At 39.6% G+C, this 20,632-nt stretch overlaps 2 protein-coding genes across 2 annotated transcripts; both read right to left on the bottom strand.

Annotated features, from left to right (window-relative positions):
* Positions 1–1,119: 1,119 nt before the first annotated feature.
* Positions 1,120–4,660, bottom strand: LOC146451320 (zinc transporter ZIP3-like). Its single transcript, XM_085099446.1, has one exon. The coding sequence runs from the start codon at positions 4,001–4,003 to the stop codon at positions 3,080–3,082; it is 924 nt and encodes a 307-aa protein (XP_084955572.1). The 5' UTR covers positions 4,004–4,660; the 3' UTR covers positions 1,120–3,079.
* A 9,313-nt stretch (positions 4,661–13,973) lies between these two features.
* On the bottom strand, positions 13,974–16,797 carry LOC146451321 (apoptosis regulator Bcl-2-like). Its single transcript, XM_085099462.1, has 2 exons — positions 16,256–16,797; positions 13,974–14,988 (listed from the first exon to the last, which is right to left on the bottom strand). Exons 1-2 carry the CDS (start codon positions 16,709–16,711, stop codon positions 14,866–14,868), a joined length of 579 nt encoding a protein of 192 aa, XP_084955588.1. The 5' UTR covers positions 16,712–16,797; the 3' UTR covers positions 13,974–14,865.
* Positions 16,798–20,632: the final 3,835 nt, after the last annotated feature.

The raw sequence follows: 20,632 nt of genomic DNA on the forward strand, positions 1-20,632 counted from the left end.
TGAATGCAGATGACACATCAGTAATTGAAATTAAGATGGCTACGGACACTTCCTCGAAAGCTAAAAGAAATTATAGCTTTTCCCGATTATGTAACGAGAAATAACCATTCTTGTACTATAAAAATGATTGTAAACGTATTCCCTACTGCTTGAATAAGGTTGTTCTGATGCGCTGATTAAAAGAAACAACGTGTTTTCTTTTATTCCAAGTTCATGCTAACACTAATTGAATTTAAGACACCGCACTTTGAGGAAAAACGAAAAAAAACTTACAACTTTGCTCAAGCTGACAGCTGATCTCACAAAGGGAAATCTGTTGAACAAAGTGTCGCATTACATTACATGCCCGACATAAATGCGTGAAATTTTTCCTTTGGAGTTCAGTCCACACAATCTTCATGTAAAAGTAATCTGAAATATGACTAACTCTTGCTAAATAAGAATTATTTCAATGAAAGCTAGTTGTCTGTTTTATGCTTCATTATTCAATGAACGTACCAAAAAGGTTTTGATCCTGTACTCCGGTAAGTTGCGTTCATGGTTCACATGCATTTCAATAAATTCTACACGGTATGTATTAAACAGTTGACGAAAATTTATTGACGGCTTCCTTTTGCTTTCCCATAAATTACCAGATGTAAATTGCGAAAATGAAACATTTTTTCCCCTTGAGTTTGAAACCTCTATGAAAGCTGACAAGATCTAAAAATGTTTATTTCACCAGAAATTTGCATAATTTTGCGTGACATGGCACTTTCCGCTTTCGCGTGAAAACTGACAGTCAAACCATTTTTTTTTAGCAAACTAATCTACTTGATGTAATACTTTTGTATGAGAAGCAAAAATATGATGAAAGATGTCGAGTTTTCATGTATGCAAAACGTTATGATTAGCAGTGAACTTTCCAGTTAAGAGTGCTTCTTTCAGCTGAAGACATTTTCTGGCGGAAAATATTTTTTGGCGGCAAAATTTCAAGTAGCGCAACGCCATGTCACGCAATCTTTCTGACTAAAACTAGTCAGTTAGTTGAATCGCGAAGGGAGCATTGGTTAAATCGGTGAGGCCTACAATAAATAAGGCCACTAGTGAACTCGGGAATTTTAACTCACAAGACTGGACTGTATTTTCCTTGCTTTATTCCCAACAGTTCTCAATCTAGTTTACACTCTACGTTCGAGCGACAACAAGTCAATAATCTACGATTACACTCTTTGTTCGATCTTAAGTACTCTAAGTACAACACATGTCTTTGGTTCTAGAATAACAGCCATTCAATCTCCTTTCAGAGCTTACTAAAGTGCTGTTATCTGGAAACAACTGTTAAGGAATGTCCATTCATTCACGATAAGAATCAAAAGCAATTAAATAAAAGTATACATGTAAATTCATCCGCGCTCTACTTTCGTATTTCCTGTCACAAAACAAATAAAAACATATCTGTGTATAACTTGCGTTACTTAGCGCGATAATGTTTTCCGACACTGGTGCTAAACATACATCAACGCATGCCACGTAAACGCCCTAAAAAGCGTCTTGCATATTCAAAACATCTTGCCGACACTTCACTAATTGAATTTTTAAAGTAAATTATTTTTAAATTCAATTATTGTTAAATTCAATTATTTTTAAATTGTTAGAAGACACCGCACTTTGTGGAAAAACTGAAAAACCTATAACTTTGCTCAGATTCAACGAAAAATCTCCCTTCTTAGACTAAAATGATTGTCAAAATATTCTCTACAGATTGAATAAGATTATTCTGATGCGTCGTGAAAAAAATTTCTCCTTTTTTTTTTTTTTTTTTTCACTAATTGAGTTTACGACCCCGGACTTTCTCAAACTTTCTGAAAAACTGGAAAAACGTATAACTTTGCTCAGATTTAACAAAAAATCTCCATTCTTGCACAAAATGATCATCAAATTATTTTCTACAGATTGAATAAGAATATCCTGATGCCGTGAACCAAACATTTTCGCGTGCTTTTGCAACTAATTGAATTTAAAACTCATTTACTGCGCATGCCCGAAAGTTAGCAACAGAACCAACCAAACAACCAAGTGAAAAATCCACCATCGCTATAACTCGTTTATTGCGCATGCGCGCATTCACGAGTTTAAAACGGCTTAGAACGTGGTTTTGTTAAACACCGTCTAAATTATCTTTTAATAACTGACTCTTTAATTGTTGTCTCGATCCTGTGTTCCCAGAACCAACACAAAGAATCATCTAAGTTTTACCCCACTGAAGAATAACAGTCCCTCTATTCTCTGTTCACTTGAGTCTCTCGGACATTACACTGGCTTGGTAAATCAAACAGAAATTTGTAAGTGTCCGCTGACGTTCATTGGGTGACTGGAGGTCACATAACTTGTAAACTTCAAGTGTCATTTACTAAAATGTTTTGTACCATAGTGGCTATGTAATTCCGTCTATTAAGGTGGTACCCCACATTTACCTATTAAGGGAACTCGACCTGGCCATAACAAGTTCGTTCGAGGAGGACCCACCTTGTCTGGGTGAGGGGGTTATCGCAGACACTGCCTCTCTCTCTCTTTCGTGAACATTACCGCCAAAATTTTATTGGCTTTAGAATTTGACTTGATACAGAAATATTGAGCTAGCAAGAGTCAGCATTGCTTGATAAACAAGAAACGTGCACGAGGTTTGAATCTCACTGTCATTTTTGACTGCTGGATAGAGGGGTGGCGATAATAATGACAGCTTCCTCGGCAAAAATAAATAACAGACGTTTGACTGAAATAAATTCCTGCTATTACGGACTCTCGTTATTAAGGACACTAACTCGCAGTCCCAGGGTGTCTGCAGTTAGGGGAGTTTGACTGTACTTAAAAATAAAATAATCTAATAACCCAATTGAACACTCTTTGACAGATCTAAATGTTCAAACATAAAATTCAGTGATTTATAATTAACATATATGTCATTGTTCAATACATTTTCATTTTAGTTATTAGATTAATTTTATTAAATTAATCAGTTTCATTATAATAAGTCTAGTAGTGCCTGTGTTTAATTGCTGGCTTCTGAATGATGGTGAATGTTGGAGTCTTTGTGTTTTTAAACGTCAGCATAGTACAGGAGTGCAGTTACAACTGAGTAACCGACGATCATAAATAATACCTTTAGAAGTCGGTTGCCATTTGCTCCAAGCTCGCTTTGGAAGATTTCAAATAAGGTCACGAACAAAAACGTCCCATTCGCGATCCCTTGCAAGATCGCCGATGAGAAACTGCTTGAGAGTTGAGTGGCGTTATGAATCACAGCGATGCCTATTCCACTCCCAATAGGAGCCATGATAGAAAAGAGGATAACCGATTTGTAAATTGTTTTCGTCGGCATCTCTTGTTGCACCAAGTTCACGCCAAGTGAAAATGCAATGATGGATTTGTGGATAACTATGGCCACTGCAATCTGCGCCAAACGTTCAACATCAGCGATTAAACCTAGAGCAAGTCCTTCAAATACGGAATGCAGCGATAACGCGAGAATCAGGATGTATACTCTCAAACTCGATTCTGGCGCGGGATGTTGAGGGTAAATATGAACAAGGGAATTTCTCGAAGGCATTGCCCGGAAAATTCCGTCCTCCTTATGTTCATCATGAGTTCCTAACAGCGGCTGTCTTTGGCCATGGCTGTCATGTGATCCGTGCAGAAATGAAGTATCATGACATGAGTGAACTATCTGTTCTACGGTGAGCACCAGAAAAAAACCGATACAGGTGGTAAACTCGGCTACGGGAAAATCCGTGTGAATGCCAGCCAAGTTAAAAGCTTGCTGATATTTTTCTCTGATCATCGGTAACATGTCTAGCAAACATGTCGCAAAGAAGACTCCTCCAGCGAAGCAGTTGCAGTAGCTCAAGAGTCGTTGCCTTGCGCTTGTATGAGAACCGCGGATCTTCAGCGGAAGAAGACCGACAAAAAGTGTGAGTAGAAACAAAATGGCGATCAAAATTCCTTTGATGGCTTCCTGTTGCATTGCGATCCTCAGTCAGCAATTCAGTAAGACTTTAAAACAGTTAACAGGTAAAAGAATATAAACGTCTTTAGATTCACGATTTTGTGATGTTTATGTGAACCCGTATAGAAAACTTGTACAAATTGGACCAGAATTGGAAGTTTTTATATTAGGATGTTACTGCCGAACCAATCATGACTCGGTGTGCGAGTGTGAGACAATCATGTGAACAGGACACGAGAAAATGACGCAATGTAACCGTACATACAATTACAACCTTTTGCAACGAGGTTGGTTTTGCAATTGTCGAAATCCTCCTATTCTAAGGCCAATTTCCAATCATTCAGCTATTTCATTTTCCTTAAATATTCAATGGGAAAATGCTCTAGGTAGTGGAAAATGTCCACAAAATAAGCAATTCTGAGCCCTACATTTCCTGGAAACATCGATTAGGCTATACGTTTCACCCGAAGTTCCGTAATTACTCAGTTCTTGTTAATATTTTCAGCCAAAATATGTGAAAATACTTTGTTCCTATCATTTATAATAACAAAAAGTTTTGTTTCACTTTGAGATAACAACTCGAAAGTGTTTACTGGATTGTGCTTCGAATCACGTACAAATGCGCATGGTTGTTGCATCATTCTGTGTTTGCTGCTGAAACACGCTCGTATCATGTGTGTCAGTGCCCCCTGTTCCAGTTTCCAAATAACACGTACATAATTCCAGTTTATCGAATCAGCAACTCACTTGCATACTCGCAACGGAGGGGCTGCTTAAAGTACGGCGATGCGATATTCACTATATTTTTACAAACGTATGACATTTCCAATTTAGAATGTATTGTCTGTATCGAACTTTCATTAGCATCGAACATTTGGCTTCTGCAGGTTTTTATCGTTTTACTGGCTAGTTTTGCGTATAGAGAAAGGAAGAATTTTCTACGGTTTAGTTAAAAACATACAATTGTACTGTTTTTACAAATTTTCAACATACAAAATTATATCCTTTTCATGCTAAAATCCCTGCCTCGGGTTTGTTCTTAAAATTTCGCAAATTTCAGCCTCGATATTCTTATAAAATAAATTATTATATAAAAAAAAAAAAATGAGTGTACATTACTAGGTTGTTCAAAGTGGATAAAGGCAGCTGATAGAAACGTGAAAGATCTCTCGCGAATAGCAAGGCCAAGGTCTGTGGTTCCATTGCCGGCAGGGGCACGCAACGGATTTAAGTAAATTATCTGTTCGGAAGGCCCTTAATCCCCTACAATTTTCTAAAGGGAATTTTCACCTTAAACGTTCGTGATATGAAAAATTCAAGGCCTAGTGTTTTCAGATTGATAAAAGTTTAGTTTCGGGTACCGAAGAAAGGTCAGTTAAGATTTTCGGAAAGGAAATAAGACCTAAGGCTTTCGAGAGATGGACAAAAATGCCCTAGTAATTTCGGAAAGACTCAAGTTCCCCTAGAATGACCGAACAGATTAAAATATTATAGCGCGGCCTGAAATGAACCTAGAGAGCTTTGAAGGCACTCCAGATAGCCTAAAATGGCGTTTCAAAGGATTTGAGAGTATACTGTCGCTGGTAGCCCCTGTGCCGGTTACTGTCGCCTGAAGCATTGTTTGTTTTTCATGTTTTTGTTTTTTTTTCCCTTACCCTTGACGTTTGCTGGGTATCACGCGCACGTTCGCTCTTTCTCGGGTCGGATAAAACCTACTCCTATCACGTAACGCCAAAGAGAGCATTCTTCAGGGAAAACTTTAAAAACTGCAAAAGTCGTGAACGAAGATCCTGCTTGCTTGTTTGTTGGATCTCACAGGAGATCTAATCAGCCAAACTTGAAAAATAGACGATGAGAAGTCCAAAGACCTGCAACTAGGCTGACACAGCGTAATATATTTTAAAACAATATTTCGGCTGGCCAAATCAGCCTTCTTAAGGTTTAGATGTTACTAAATTACATAAATAAAATTGCAATAATATGTCTGATTATATTATGGAGGATGTTGCAATACATACGAGCGGCGGAAATGACATCTAATTTAAAAGGTGGTACCAAAAGATAAAAAATAAGTAAAATAAAATAGAAAAAATTAGAATAAAAAAAAATTACAATTCATCACGTCTATTCAAACTGTGGGGTTCCAAGGTCCCCGCTAAATCTATAAGAAAAGACTCTCTGGCTTTTCTGATTGAATCACGTGAGGAGTGGATAACTTCAAGTGGTATTAGTTGCATGTCAGTGTGGCAGTGGTTAGGTTGAGAAAGAAAATGTTCAGTGGCATTTACGGAGGCTCGCAGCAGTTTTTCTGGACTTAACGGTGGAAGTTTTGAAATTACAATCTCGCATACAAGATAAACTTCGATTTCCTTCATACTACATCATCATTTCAACATATGATCAAAGTTAATTTTCTCGATAAAAGAAGCAGAGACCGATCAGTAACGTAGAATTACGTTTTAAAGGTTACTATATTTCGGCTGGCCAAACCAGCCTTCTTCAGGTATAATGAGAATTAAAAATTTGAATAGGGACATACGTTTATATAACAAATATTTGCGTAAAAGCGGAACTACGTAAAACTAAAGTGATTGACAGTATAAAATATGAAGCAAATGAAACTAATAATAACAAAAAATAAAAAATAAAAGGACAAAAGCTAGTAAATTTCTTCGCTAATTTTGAAGCCTTTGTGGAAGAAGTGTTCTGCCTTTTGTGATTAAAAAGGCTTCCCTGGCCTTACGGATTGAGTCTCGGTTAGAGTAGACTTTTTCTATGGGGATTAATTGCATGTCGTTAGCGGTGTTGCCGGTTAGGGACGGTGAGGAAGTGTTCTGCGGCTGTGGTGGTTTAATTAGATTTAGTGTTAGGGTTATCTATGGTGCGGTGGTGTTCATTAAAGCAGTCTTTTAAGCGTCGTTTAGTCTCTCCTATGTATTGTAAATTACAGCGGTTACATTGGATCACGTAGATTAAATTTTTAGTTTCACATGTCAGGTAAGATTTGATAGGGCGTGTTTCACCGTCGTTGGTTAAAGAAACATTAACATCAACATTAACATTAACATTAATTTTCTCGTCGGTTTCCAAGCAACAACTATTACCATAGCAACGGTAGCGCAAAGCCCCTCATTTTAAAGATTGTCGATTATCTCGAAATCTAGTCAGACACTTTATGACGCAATCAATGATCAGTGACTCCTCAAGTCGAAAAGCTTCAAAGTTAATCGCATTCGTGGAAATGGCAATTTAAACAGCCTCGTACTGCGGTAGGTCACAAAGGACATGAAGCAAATAAAAAAGTTGCTGCGAATTAAAAATAGTTCGCGCGCACTGAAAGAAAGAGGAGGACTCGGTACAACTATCCCGCGGCCAGGCCTTCTCGCGAGATTTTGAGCGCTGCTTAAAGCCGCCAACTCTCATATTATTGTAAACGAGTTTTCCAAATGTTTTGCGTGCGCAACTCCGATTCTGTGGTACGAAATGTGTTTCAACTGAACAGCAAAGTTTTGCCATCATTGTGGCCAACAGGTCGATGTAACTGTCGAGCAGTCCTCGAAGATGGATGCCTTGAGGGCAGTCGATGATAGTGCCGAGCGGGTTCCACGTTATCCCGGCCGGTCCGTTTAAAGCCAGGAAAGAGGAAGATAGAAATAGATGATTTAGAAGATACTCGGGCAGGGATACCTTGCAGCAAATTTCTTTTATTTGCAGCATGCTGTGGTTTTCTTAAAGAGTATAGAGAGACATCCCACTAAACCTTCCAATCCTCGGCATGCATGCACTAAAAGGGCTGTTAAGTTTGCCGTCAACTTAGTCTGTTCCCAGTCTGCTTTTATAAACAAATAAAATATTTACGTGCCATTGTAAGCAGTTCTGTGCAGGCAGAGGCTTAACACTTATTCTATGCAACAACAATAAATAAATAAATAAACTGCCAGGATGTTACGACGGTTTACTGTTACCTGGCATGGGATAAATGACGTTACAGCCCATCATCAAATTCAGTTGTGATTGGTCAAGTCCTTAGCCTGGAGGGAAAGACACACAAACAATTTTAGAAAACATCGTTTATAAACAATTTCCGCCATTTGCACTTCGATAAGGAAGAGAAACGTGCAAATGTTGTGCCCGGTATTCAAGTCGTAGTTCAGAGAAAGTTATAAGTACTTGTTCTCCGAAGTATTTCCCCCGAGCCCACGAGGGAAGTCGACTTCACACCGTTCGGATATTCACACCACTGATCATGAGCCCTGAAAAGCGAGGAATTATTCATGTTGAGCTCGTGGGTCAGATTAGTCATTTCCTAGGCTCCCAAAAGGAAAATTCCTTTTTTAGTGCCGACCTTTCTTGTTCCTCTGTTAATAAAATTTGTTTCTACGAAAAGGTGTAATCATCATGTCTGCCTAATGTGCTGACAAGGCTGACCAGCGAGCCATGCGAGCCACGCGAGTCGTGTGACCCATGATTCGAGCCGTGCGAGGCATGAAGACATAACAAGGCAAACAAAACGGTGTTTAGCGTTGATTGCTCTAAACGCTTGTGTAAAAGAAAATTAATGAAAATGAAAGCATTAGTTAACAGAATCACCAATGGCACACAATCAATGCTAGAGCTTCAAACTGGCTGTCATGATTAGCAGCAAGTAAGAATATATCAATTAATAGGAAGAAAAGAAGCAATACAAAGGTATGGAGAAAGCGCTTAGCTTTTCGGGAAGGAAGAGAGGGGTCGGGGGGTGGGGGGGGGGGGGGAGGAGGGAGAGAGGAAGGGGAAGACTCCCGCGGCTCTAATTAAAATGTAGACCGTCCGTCTCCTTTGACACGCGCCCTAGTCTATAACAAAACTCAAGATCGTTTTATATTGAGATCAATCGCTGATTTCAAGTTTTCAAATATGTAACAGTGCGCATCGCCATTTTGCAATATAACTCTGTCCCATTATTCCAGTTCTCTTGCGACAGATAATCCCAGTTTCTTTACGACACAGTATACCGAACACATGTTTTCTAGTTTAGCTAATTGAGCAGCAAAAATCTTTTTGTGCTTCCCGCTAGTTTAGCCGATCCAAGGAAACATTGTGTCCTAGTTTAGCTAGTTAGTCAGTTCATTCCTAAGGCCTAGAGCTAGAGTCGATATCGATTCCTGGAAACGTGATGGATCTCAGTATTGCCAAAAGCCAAGGCCAAGGTTTGTGGTCCCATTGTACTAGTTCCGCGGAAGCATTGTGTATTTTCTGTTTTGTTTCTAATCCTTGACCTTTGCTCGGTATCACACGCACGTTCGCTGTTTCCGGATGAAACTTGCTCCTTTCACGTAACGCAGTAGAAGGCATTCATCAGTGACACTCAAGAAAAATACTTAACTGTTGTCTCCTGTGTGCTCAGAACGTTTTGTGGCCCTTTAAAAGGCGTCCTTGTGTAAGTTAATCATTCAGTTTGATCTATTCGGACCTGGGAAAGGGGGTACTCGCAAAGTTATGTACAGTGAGGTCCCGCCCTAATCCTTTTACATACCATTTTTGAAAGAAAAGGTTACCCTTTTCTGATACCTTCCACCTTTCACATACGTACAGTAGAAACGCTGAATCTAGTTTCGGTGATCTGATGAATGTGTTTGAGATATTTCCTATTTTAAAGGCCCTTTCATATATCTAAATTGCAGTTCACCCTACCCTTTTGAAGACCTCTAGCCTGAAAAAGGTACCCCTTTCGGCCCGAGCCTTCCCGTCTAGTCCAGCCTCGTTTCCAGGGTTACAAGGGAAATTCCCTGGGAACTATAGGGAGTCCCGCCGGGTAGCAGATCTACAGAATAATTTTGTTTTTGAGTTAGTGACCAGGAGTTGACAGATAACTGGGGCTAGGGCCCCTCCCCTGTAGGAATGATCAGCTCACCATCTGTTACTGGTGAAACATAGAGCGGACATCCTACTAAAATATCCAATCCTAGGCATGCAATTGCAAGCACTAGCTGCTTAGTTTGCTACCAACTCATTCTGTTCCCAGTCTGCTTCTTTAAACAAAATAAAATATTTACGTGCCATTGTCAACAGTTCTGTTCAGACAGAGGTTCTTACTCAGCATGCAACAACAATTCGAAACAATGAGGAACAACTGCCAGGATGTTACAACGGTCTTTTGTTACCTGACGTGGGATAAATGACGTCACAGCCCATCATTAAATTGTGATTGGTCACGTCCTTGGCCTGGAGGGAAAGACACACAAGCAATTAAAAAAAATCGTTTGTAAACAATTTTCGCCATTTGCACTTCGATAAGGAAGAGAAACTTGCAAATGTTGTGCTCGGTATTCAAGTCGTAGTTTAGAGTAAGTTATAGGTCCTTGTTCTCCGAACTAATCCCCGAGCGCACGAGGGAAGTCGACTTCACACCGTTCGGATGTTCAGACCACTCAAGATCATGAGCTAGAGCTAAAAGCAAGGAATTATTTAGGTGGCGAGCTTGTGGGTCAGATTAGTCATTTCCTAGGCTTCCATAAGGAAAATTCCTTTTTTAGTGTCGACCTTTCTTGTTCCTCTGTTTATAAAATTCGTTTCTACGAAACTTTAGGGGCAATTGTCATGTCTGCCTAATGTGCTGACCAGCAAGCCACGCGAGTCATGTAACCCGTGATGCGAGCCGTGCGAGGCATGAAGACATAACAAGGCAAACAAAACGGCGTTTAGGGTTGATTGTTCTAAACGCCTGCGTAAAAGAAAATTGAATGAAAATGAAAGCGTTAGGTAACAGAATCACCAATGGCACACAATCGATGCCAGAGCTTCAAACTGGCTGTCATGATTAGCAGCAAGTAAGAATGAAATTTTCATATAAATATTATATTTGAGATATTTCATATCTTAAAGGCCCTTAAATACATCTAAATTGTCGTTTTCGCTACCCTTTAAAGGACTTAAAGACCTCTAGCCTGAAAAAAGTACCCCAACGGCCCTTTCGGCCCGAGCCTTCTCGTTCAATCCAACCTCGTTCCTAGGGTTTTTTCCCCTGTAAATTACAAGGGGAAATCCCTGGGAATGACGTTGCTGATAGTCCACTATAGGGAATCTCCCCGAGTATCGGATCTACAGAATAAAGTGTAGCACGAACATTTTGCGGGAGTTTTTATTTTGTGGATTGGCGATTTTTTTGTAGTTTGCGGGAACAAATTTTTGCGGTTCACGGATGACTGAAATTTCTTCTTGGATCTAATTTTTGCGATGCTCTGTTCAAGCAGCAGAATATTGACAATACTTAATTGGAAGAAATTTGAATATTTTCAACTTTTATTGTTCAGTTAAGTCACAGATCACTCTACTTACATATGAGACATGGCCAATACCTTACTGTGCAAAGGGACTGAACAACAACAAAACAAAACAAAAAGCCTACCCCTTCCATGCACAGCCAAACAATGTTTCGTTAATACGGTTTGCCACGACCGGCGTATTTACCGTATATTATTTTATAAGAAAGCAGTATGAATGTTTGAATTACCGTAGCTGAAACTTTCTAGTCATACAGTACAGAGAGGCTTTCGAGTGAAAGATGTAGCTAGTATTCAACTTTGAGACCTTACTGGGAACGGCCTGCTACTGAATGAAAAACTATGCCCTACTGTAACGCAATGAGACTGAGTCGATAATAATAACACTCTTGTTCAGTTGAACTTCTGTACTTCTCTTCTTCTGTACTTCTGCACTTCTGTGCACGGGGACGTGCCGCTGGACAGGGTATGGTTTTTGGCCCCTCTGTCCTGAACAGGGCATATAATTGTCGTGGACCCGTCCTAGACAGCGGGTATGGTTGCAAGACTGTCGTCGAGTGTTTGGCCATCCGAAAACAGAGACGTTTGTCTGTATTTCTTTTAGTGAACTATTGCCAATAATCACTTGTGTAAAGTAAGAGCTAGGTAATACAAAACTGAATGCAAGGCTGGTACTACGGCAAAGGGCAGATTTATTAGTAGATTTATTAGATGTCCTTTGTCTCAAAAAGGGTCTTAAAATAGAGGGCGTTGTCCTACACAGGATAGGTATTTCGTCCTTAGCAGGGTCAGGGTTTCAAACCCCCAGCGGCATCCCTATACCCAAACATGGGTCAAGTGCCCCCCCCCCCCCCCCCTGGGGGAAAGGCCGCCGCAGAAGGACCACCAGAACCCGGGCACCAGAACATGGTTGCCTGCTGCACGATTCGAGTCTGTGGGTTCCTTCAGCTGACCCATTCGTGCCAATCTAATGTACTGAATTTGCTTCACTCTTAACAGCTCCAGTTGCTTTTTCCAATGGAAAATCATGTTTAAAAGGTCCAGTGGCATAAGTCTGTTAAGAGCGAAGTTTTTAATTTGACTGAAGGGAGTTTTATTATTTTTGCGGCGTTTTATTTTGCGGGTGTTTTTTTCTGCGGGAACTAATTTTGGCGGATCGAGGTCAATCTGCAAAATCCGCAAAAAATTAAGAACCCGCAAAAATTTCATGATACACGGTTTTGTTTTTGAGTTGGTGACCAGGAGTTGACAGATAACTGGGGCTAGGGCCCCTCCCCTGTAGGAATGATCAGCTCACCATCTGTTACTGGTGAAACATAGCCAGAGAGATATCCCACTATAATATCCAATCCTAGGCATGCAATTGCAAGCACTAGCTGCTTAGTTTGCTACCAACTCAGTCTGTTCCCAATCTGCTTCTTTAAACAAAAAAAAAATATTTACGTGCCATTGTCGACAGTTCTGTTCAGACAGAGGCTCTTACTCAGCATGCAACAACAATTCGAAACAATGAGGAACAACTGCCAGGATGTTACGATTGTTTTTTGCGACCTGGCGTGGGGATTGGTCAGGTCCTTGGCCTGGAGGGAAAGACACACATTCAAACAATTTTAAAAAAACATCGTTTATAAACAATTTCCGCCATTTGCACTTCGATAAGGAAGAGAAACGTGCAAATGTTGTGCCCGGTATTCAAGTCGTAGTTCAGAGAAAGTTTTAGGTACTTGTTCTCCGAAGCATTTCCCCCGAGCGCACGAGGGAAGTCGACTTCACACCGTTCGGATATTCACACCACTGATCATGAGCCAAAAGCAGGGGTATCGAATGGTCTTTGCGAGCATTTGCGAGCATGCGAGCAGTGTGTTTATTTTTGCGAGCACGAGCAGTTGTCAAATTTTTCTTGCGAGCAGCGAGCACTTTAGAAAATACAGATGGCGAGCAGCGAGCACTTCGAGTACTCCGTAAATTTTCCGCTAGCCGGAATCTCTCTATAATAAACTGAATTGGATAGACGAAATTTCGAGCAATCGAGCACATGTTAACGAGAGAGCAGTTGCAAAATTTTTGCGAGCACGAGCAAGCGAGCACCCGTGTAATTTTTGCGGGTAATTCGAGCAAGGGCCAAATTTTGCAAGCACGTTTTAAAAAATTGAATGGGACAATTCGATACCCCTACAAGCGAGGAATTATTGGTCACGTCCTTAACCTGGAAGTAAAGGCACACAAGCAATTTTAAAAAGAAAAATTCGTTTGTAAACAATTTCCGCCATTTACTCCTCTGATAAGGAAGAGATGCAAATGTTATACTCGGTGTTCAAGTCGTGTTTTAGAAAGTCATAGGTCCTTGTTCTCCGAAGTCGACTTCATACCGTTCCGATATTCAGACCACTAATCATGAGCTAAAGCGAGGAATTATTCGTGGTGAGCTTCTGGGTCAGATTAGTCATTTCCTAGTGGTGTGTCATAAGAAACATTCCTTTTTCCGTGCCGACCTTTTTTCCTCCTCCGTTGATAACCTTTGTTTCTACGAAAAGGGGTTATCCTGTGATGGATTGATGACAACACACATGGGTGGTCATGGGTGACAGCTCGACTACTAATGTTATCGCCTCATCGGTCAAACCGAGGTGACTGAAGAAGGGGGTGGGGTGGATCGATGCCTTTTGAAAACAACTCTTCTTGCTCTTCAGTGCGTTTCAAAGTTACAAGTCTCTGAAAATCAAGTCTGTCTTTTATGTCTTTTTGACTTTATTGTACTCTTAGATTTTTAGTCCATGATCGCTTGAATGAAAATTACTTTGGTGAAAGCTTCCTGTTGAGTTTTCGCCATTGTACATTTTTCCGAGTTTTAAAAAATTAATATGCTCTCCAGAGTGCAAGACTTTAAGAAAATTTCACTGTTTGTTCACTTACTTTCTCTCTCGCTCTCTCTCTCGCTGGGAAAATGTTTGGGTCTGTTTATAAGCTTAACAATGAACATTTTAAAGTATATTTTCCATTTACATGGATACATTTATTTTATCTCTGAGATAAAAGTTAAAATCACTTATTATAAATCTGGTAAGGTAAACTAAACTTCATGTGATAAGATAAAATATTCTGGTTAGTCAATGTTTATCTAAAAGACTGCACGCATGCTTAGACTGGGTATCTACAAAAATGTTCAATAATTATTGTTATGTTTACTATTCGACTCTTTGTTCGTGTAGTTACACTATACATTTGTTATGAAAGCCAATTTGTTATGTTCTCCCAAGACAATGTTCTCTGCTCTTTGAAACAAATCCATTCTTTTCCTTTCATTCGTGGCGGGATGAGGAAATCATACCCCTGTCGAGTCCTTCTGTAATCTCTATTACCTTTGGCTTGTTTCTCCTCTGTAGCATCTGCAGCAACAAAACTTGCTTTTAATGATAACAACCTTGGATCTTGTTTTTTACTTTTCCACTGATGATTCTATTCACAATGCACAAGTGGCAAAGTTTGGTCAAGTCCCTTGTAATTCTACAAGTAAGCACTTCCAAGTGCTTATACCATCTAAACTCCTTGATACCACTCTGATTACCATCCATTACTGAGATGGCTTAGTTTAAAAGACAGTTAATCCTCTCACTGGTACTAGCTCTTCACGTAGAACATTGCAGCTAGGGTACCTAATCCAAGAGTAGTATATAAAATGCTATTCCACCAAAATTTCTCTCGCTCATCTTGAACATCTTTGAACTGTTCACTGAAGGCTTCCTGCAGAGAAAACAAGTGAAATATTGATATTAATAAACAGTAAATTGCACATATCAGAAAGGATTAGCATTATTTACTGTGCCTAGAGACAAGTTTAGACGGGTCTCTTCTTTCCAAGAAACGAGAACAAAAACGTGCAGCTATGCTCCGTGACCTCGACTAAAGTCATTCAAGTGTTTACATACTCCAGCAAGTTTCATGCCCTTACTGATACTTTTAAAGTTGTTTTCGTTTTAGTAAGTCTACAAATGGGGCCATACAATGATGATCAAGTGCGCCAGACGTATTTTTTCAGCCACGATTCCGTAATACTACGGAATGCATAATGTAGATTCGTTTCCTTCTGGGAATCACTAGAAACAGAGAGATTTGCATACTTCTCACAGGCCAATACAAAAGGGTACTTAGGGTGGTATGCGAACTATGGAGCACCCAAACGCAACGGAAATAGCTAATTTTAGTTCCAAAATTCTCGACATCTTGGGAATTACTATGGGGTGAGTGAGAACTGTTTTCGTAAAAATTCGCCTAAACCGGCGACATAAACATAAAACATCCAATGTAAAACATCTTTCTAACTTAGCCGTGAACGTGATGTCTGCCGGAAGGGTTGATTGCACGTGATCTGTTAGTCATGCGGAATTTCGGATCGTATCCAAAGGCCACCATTTTTGGGCACAAATATTGCACTGCACGTTGGGCCGCTATCGGTAATCTTCTTTTTGACTTTGCTTATCAAGCCAAGAATCTTACTACTAAAATGTGGTAAATGGAGTGTGAATATGAATATTCAAAAACTTTCGATCAATATTTACACGGAACCTCTTTTCGGAGAGACAGGAAATTCTGCGTCAAATTGAAAACGATCTGAAATCTTTTTAGGTTTGCGTATTTCATAACCTTTTTTCCTTCAATTATTCCAACAATGGTTGAAAACTAGAATGACTCCATATCTGTAGGCGGTTGGAGAACCAGCTGGGATGATAAATTATTCAAATCACTTTCATTTAGCTTCAAAGACTTGCGCTTTTAACTTCCCGTGGGAAAAACCATTTTTTTTTACAACTCTGGATCTTCCTTTCCTCTGTTCCTGGGTACTAAGACTTTCTCATTGCCTATTTTTATCCAAGGCAACGAGTAAGGCTGAATCGAAGAATATCGGCAAAGAGATTTTGCTTTTTTCGTTCAACTGCTTTGTTGATGGCAACCTATTAGGTTTCACATAACGTAAAATTACGCGAATAAATTACAAAAAATTTACGCTTACCCAACCTCCCGACTTCTTTATCCATTCCGCTAAGGTTCTTTCGCTTAGATACTCTGAGAGCCATCTGACGACATCTTCGACGATGTCAATCTCGTGTTGACTGCAGAATACGGCAACTTGGGCCGCGAAGCAGTACAAAACTACAATGCGCCCCCAGTTTATTCCCGTACTGAAAATTTCATCCACCACAGTTCTGAATGTAACTTCAGCCGTGGAAGCCCTGATATCCAGTTTATCGCACATATGTTTCAGTAAAAGTTGGTGTCTTGTCTCTACTTCCCTGCCAATTCTGCGAAGCGTCGCTGCCGCCTTCGTATTCGCTCGGTAATCTTCCTTCCCGAGCTTGTTGTAGTAAATGTAGTCGCACGCTAAATCGTAAGCGTACTTCTCGTCTTGGCTTTTCATCCTTCTGTTTGTGGATATGTTCGGAGTATGGCAAACTTCTGCTGGGGCCATTTCAAAACAGTTTAAATGAAGGTTTTCGTCCAATTTACGGCTCACAATTTGCGAAATGTATTTCAACTAACGTCTACAGATGAAAGCGTCGAACACCTTTATCAGTCCCCAAAGAACGAGAAAACGAGGAAATCGAGCCTCGTGATTGGTTGATAAATTTAGATATTCATCACTGAGTGGTTGTTGCTAGGCTATGATCTGTCAGCTTGATTGACAGTTTGACGTCAATTGAGTCAATTTTGAAATGTGCCTCACGTACGCAGCAGGCAGAATCTATAAACAATACAAAAGAACACAAATATAGATAACAGAAATAAGTGAAAAGTGTGGAATAAATTTTATTTTATTGATTATGGCAAATTCTTCTAAAGATTTACTGGGAAATTGCATTACTGCAGAAACCACACATTCCGGCTCCGCTACCCGTACCGGTTACAGACCGCGGTGTACAAGCTCCATTGCACGAATTACTATCGATTCAAGATCAAGAGCGTGTCCAGTAAAAACCCGAAGACTTCCGGAAATTTCCGCACACTCTTATCGGCAAATTCCGGTCTGTCCCACGGCATGTCACGCCAACCATGAAATGTGGCCCGGGTTCTAATTCGATTCCGTTGTAAGTTTGTTGTTTTGTCGTCCCTGCTAAGAGGGATTATCCCTCCACAAAAACCAACATTAACTGCCAATTCGACAAGCTGGAACAGTAGATGAAAGAGCCACAGTAGAAGCCATTGCAATTCCCACTTATTTTATTTATTTATTTTTTTAAATCAAGCCCAAGCTGGTTGGCATTTGAAAATAAAATATATATATATATTATATAACCTAGTCGGATTTTTCGAGAAACTGGTTTATATCCCTTGGTCAATTTAATTTTATGCAGAGAAATCATGAAATGTAAATTATGCTGCATATTTAATAGCAATGTAAATTTATACGGATTGCTCAAAGTTGCATCAGAAATAGGTTTAAATTGTATTTTTTCGGTTTTCACGTCAAAAGAATGCATGAGTGCAAATATTGATGTTTTCGTGAACCAGGTTTCAAAAATATCTTGTCTCAGGCGGTTTCAAACCGGAAACATTTACATTCTAGGAACGTTTCAGGCTGAATTTTCAGTTTCGCAGAGTGACTGAAAGGCCCTTTTCAAGCCGGACTGCAAGACTGAAAGATCTAGAAGCAGATAAGGACCCTTATGATAGCTTTTCTTTTAGTCACGTACAAAGGACTGAGTTTTGACCTGTCCCGCGTTGGCGAAGCAACATCTCGCTCGCTTTTTGTTATCTGTATTATAAGGCCGACAGTTTTTTAATATATATTATTAATTTGAACGACGCAAATAGTACTCTTACGCAAATCGAAACTGGAGTTTTCGACATTTGAATACTATCTCTGGATGACTGACGCAGTAAAACACAGACAGGTGCACAAATACAGTTCTAAAAATATACAATCTGTCGCAATATTTCGGTTTCCTAGGAGACGGCAATTCTCCTTATTTATTTACGAAAAGAAAAGCTGTGTCCCGGCTGTTAAAATGAACCTTTTTCTAAAAATTACAACTGTGACACTTCTAACAGCCGAAAGGAAAACTTGTTGGCCTTTAATTTAGTTTCAGCATATAATATTGAAAGACCACAAAAATAGTCTCAAAATATTAAACCACGAAACTGTATTTCGCTCGAGTATTCCGTTCGCGTGCGCGAGGAGGTCAAGAGAGCGGTGGCGCACGTATTGCATGTATTGACGTATCGAGGGAATGTGATACTATTTCAGCTGAGACATTTCGTAACAGTTACGAAACTTTTGAATGCAGTGACCAAAAGGAAGCAACAAATAAACTGTTCCAAATACTTTTCTTTGCCGGATCTCTTTTAGTACGTGCCAGACCTCACTTTACGTGCAAATATACCAAACTGATTGCAGAGCTGACACTTCTGCAAAGGGAAATTTATTTGGGCCAATTAATATTTTAACTAGTACCTTTGACTGGTTTTCAAGACTATTGGTACTTGATGGAATATTTATTGATCTAAATAAATTGCCCAAGGTTTGCCGTGGTGTCAGCCTAGGCTTATTAGGCTGGGTTCAGACGCCGAACTTTTCATGAGCCGAACCTAATACCTCGAATTAAGTACATGAAAAGTTCGGCGTCTGAATCAGTCAGGAGAGTGGCTGTTTCAATTTGGAACGGCTCCCAGGGGGGGGGGGGGGTACTCAACAGATGCTTGGGTAGGGAGGTGCGGCCCGGGCGTCCCCCCCGGGGAACGGCTCAGCCGTTCTTCCCGCCTGGCTCAGCCGGGAATTTCGGCTTTGGAACGGCTTTGATTCAGACGTTGAACTTTTCATGAGCCGAACCTAATGCATAGTCATTATAACGTATTTCAAATAAATAATAATAATAATAATAATAATAATAATAATAATAATAATAATAATAATAATAATAATAATAATAATAAAAACCCGCTTACATTTCGATTGGTTTTGCTTCAAGTAAATTAAGTTCGGCGTCTGAGTCAAAAGGCTGGATTTCGTGATTTGGAATTAAAAAAGTTCGGCGTCTTAACTGGGCCTTAGCTACAATAATCCCGAAAAATCGCCTAAAAGTCTATCCGGATAATCTCCAAAAATGTTCTAGAAATCTCAAGTTTTATTCTAAAAAACTCGCAATTTTACTGAAAACTCCCAAATTTTAACTTAAAGTATCAGCCGCCTACACAATAGCTATGGTGGGTTACATAGTGTAGCATGACCAGCGATTATTAACACAACTACCTTTTCTCTCTCTGGAAGGGGCTCATTTACGGTAATAACTGTAAGTCCGCCTACGCCATGTTTTTTTTTTTCGGCAACTAACTATAGCAGAATTGTGAGATACCTAATCAAATGGTAAAACCACTTTAATACTGCATATAGCTTTATATTGTCTTTATAGGCGAATTGAGTTCCTTAGAAGTGCCAGCAAAAACATTATTTATCTAATTCCAATCCTAAATATTTTTTAAGGCATTTTACATTTTTTTTGGATCTAAAAGTTCTAAAAATCTTGGAACTTGCTAAATTCTTCTAAAAATCTTCAGGCTTTCTAAAAATCTTTTCAACGTCTAAAAATGTAAAAAAAAAATCGGATTTATGCAGCTAAGCTTACGTTAGCCCTCTAATCGTGATCAGTTTGATTTATTTCGAAACAAGCGACAGAACTCGAAATGCCCCGGTATCTGCTTTGGTGAGCACCGTGGCTCCCTGATGGGGATTTGTCGGCGAAAGCCATGTTGCCATGAATCATCTAAAAATGGCTTGACCAGGGGCTTGACTGAGAATGCGCGACGGAAGCGCGCGGAAATGGCTGGTACCCAGTCCGACGTCTTGATTTTAAAATTGCCCGCATACTTATTTAGGGTGCATTTACAACAAAAAAAATAATAAAATAATATGAGTAATACTTGTTAAAAGAAAAGTAACGAGTCTACTTTTAAAAATAGACAAGTGTGTGAGTGAAAGAAAGATAGATCGTGGAATTTTTAATGATCTAACGCGCGCCCTGATTGGTCTATTCACAAGATTTTCCTCCGAAATAAACAAGACACTACACGCCTTCTGATTGGTTGAAATCATCTGCTGCCCCTAACATAGAAAATGATTTTGAGTGTTCATTTTAATGAAAATACTCTTTCCGCATTTTTACAATCTGGCTTATGGAAGCACTCCTGAATGCGACCTGTACAACTCGAAACAGCGCTAGCTGTGGATGCGTTCAGCACTGGGTTTTAGCTTGTTTAATCTTCCAACCCGGTCTGCATCCTTATTTGACCTTCCGGCTTTTTTATACCATATCGTAGACGTATTCCTGCTTTTTCATATTTTAAGGTAAACAAAAGGTAAACCGATAGTCGTCACCTCAGATTTTGTAAGCATTTT

This window comes from Pavona decussata, unplaced genomic scaffold (genome assembly GCF_977016875.1).
Source record: "Pavona decussata unplaced genomic scaffold, jaPavDecu1.1 SCAFFOLD_391, whole genome shotgun sequence".
Taxonomy (NCBI): domain Eukaryota; kingdom Metazoa; phylum Cnidaria; class Anthozoa; order Scleractinia; family Agariciidae; genus Pavona; species Pavona decussata.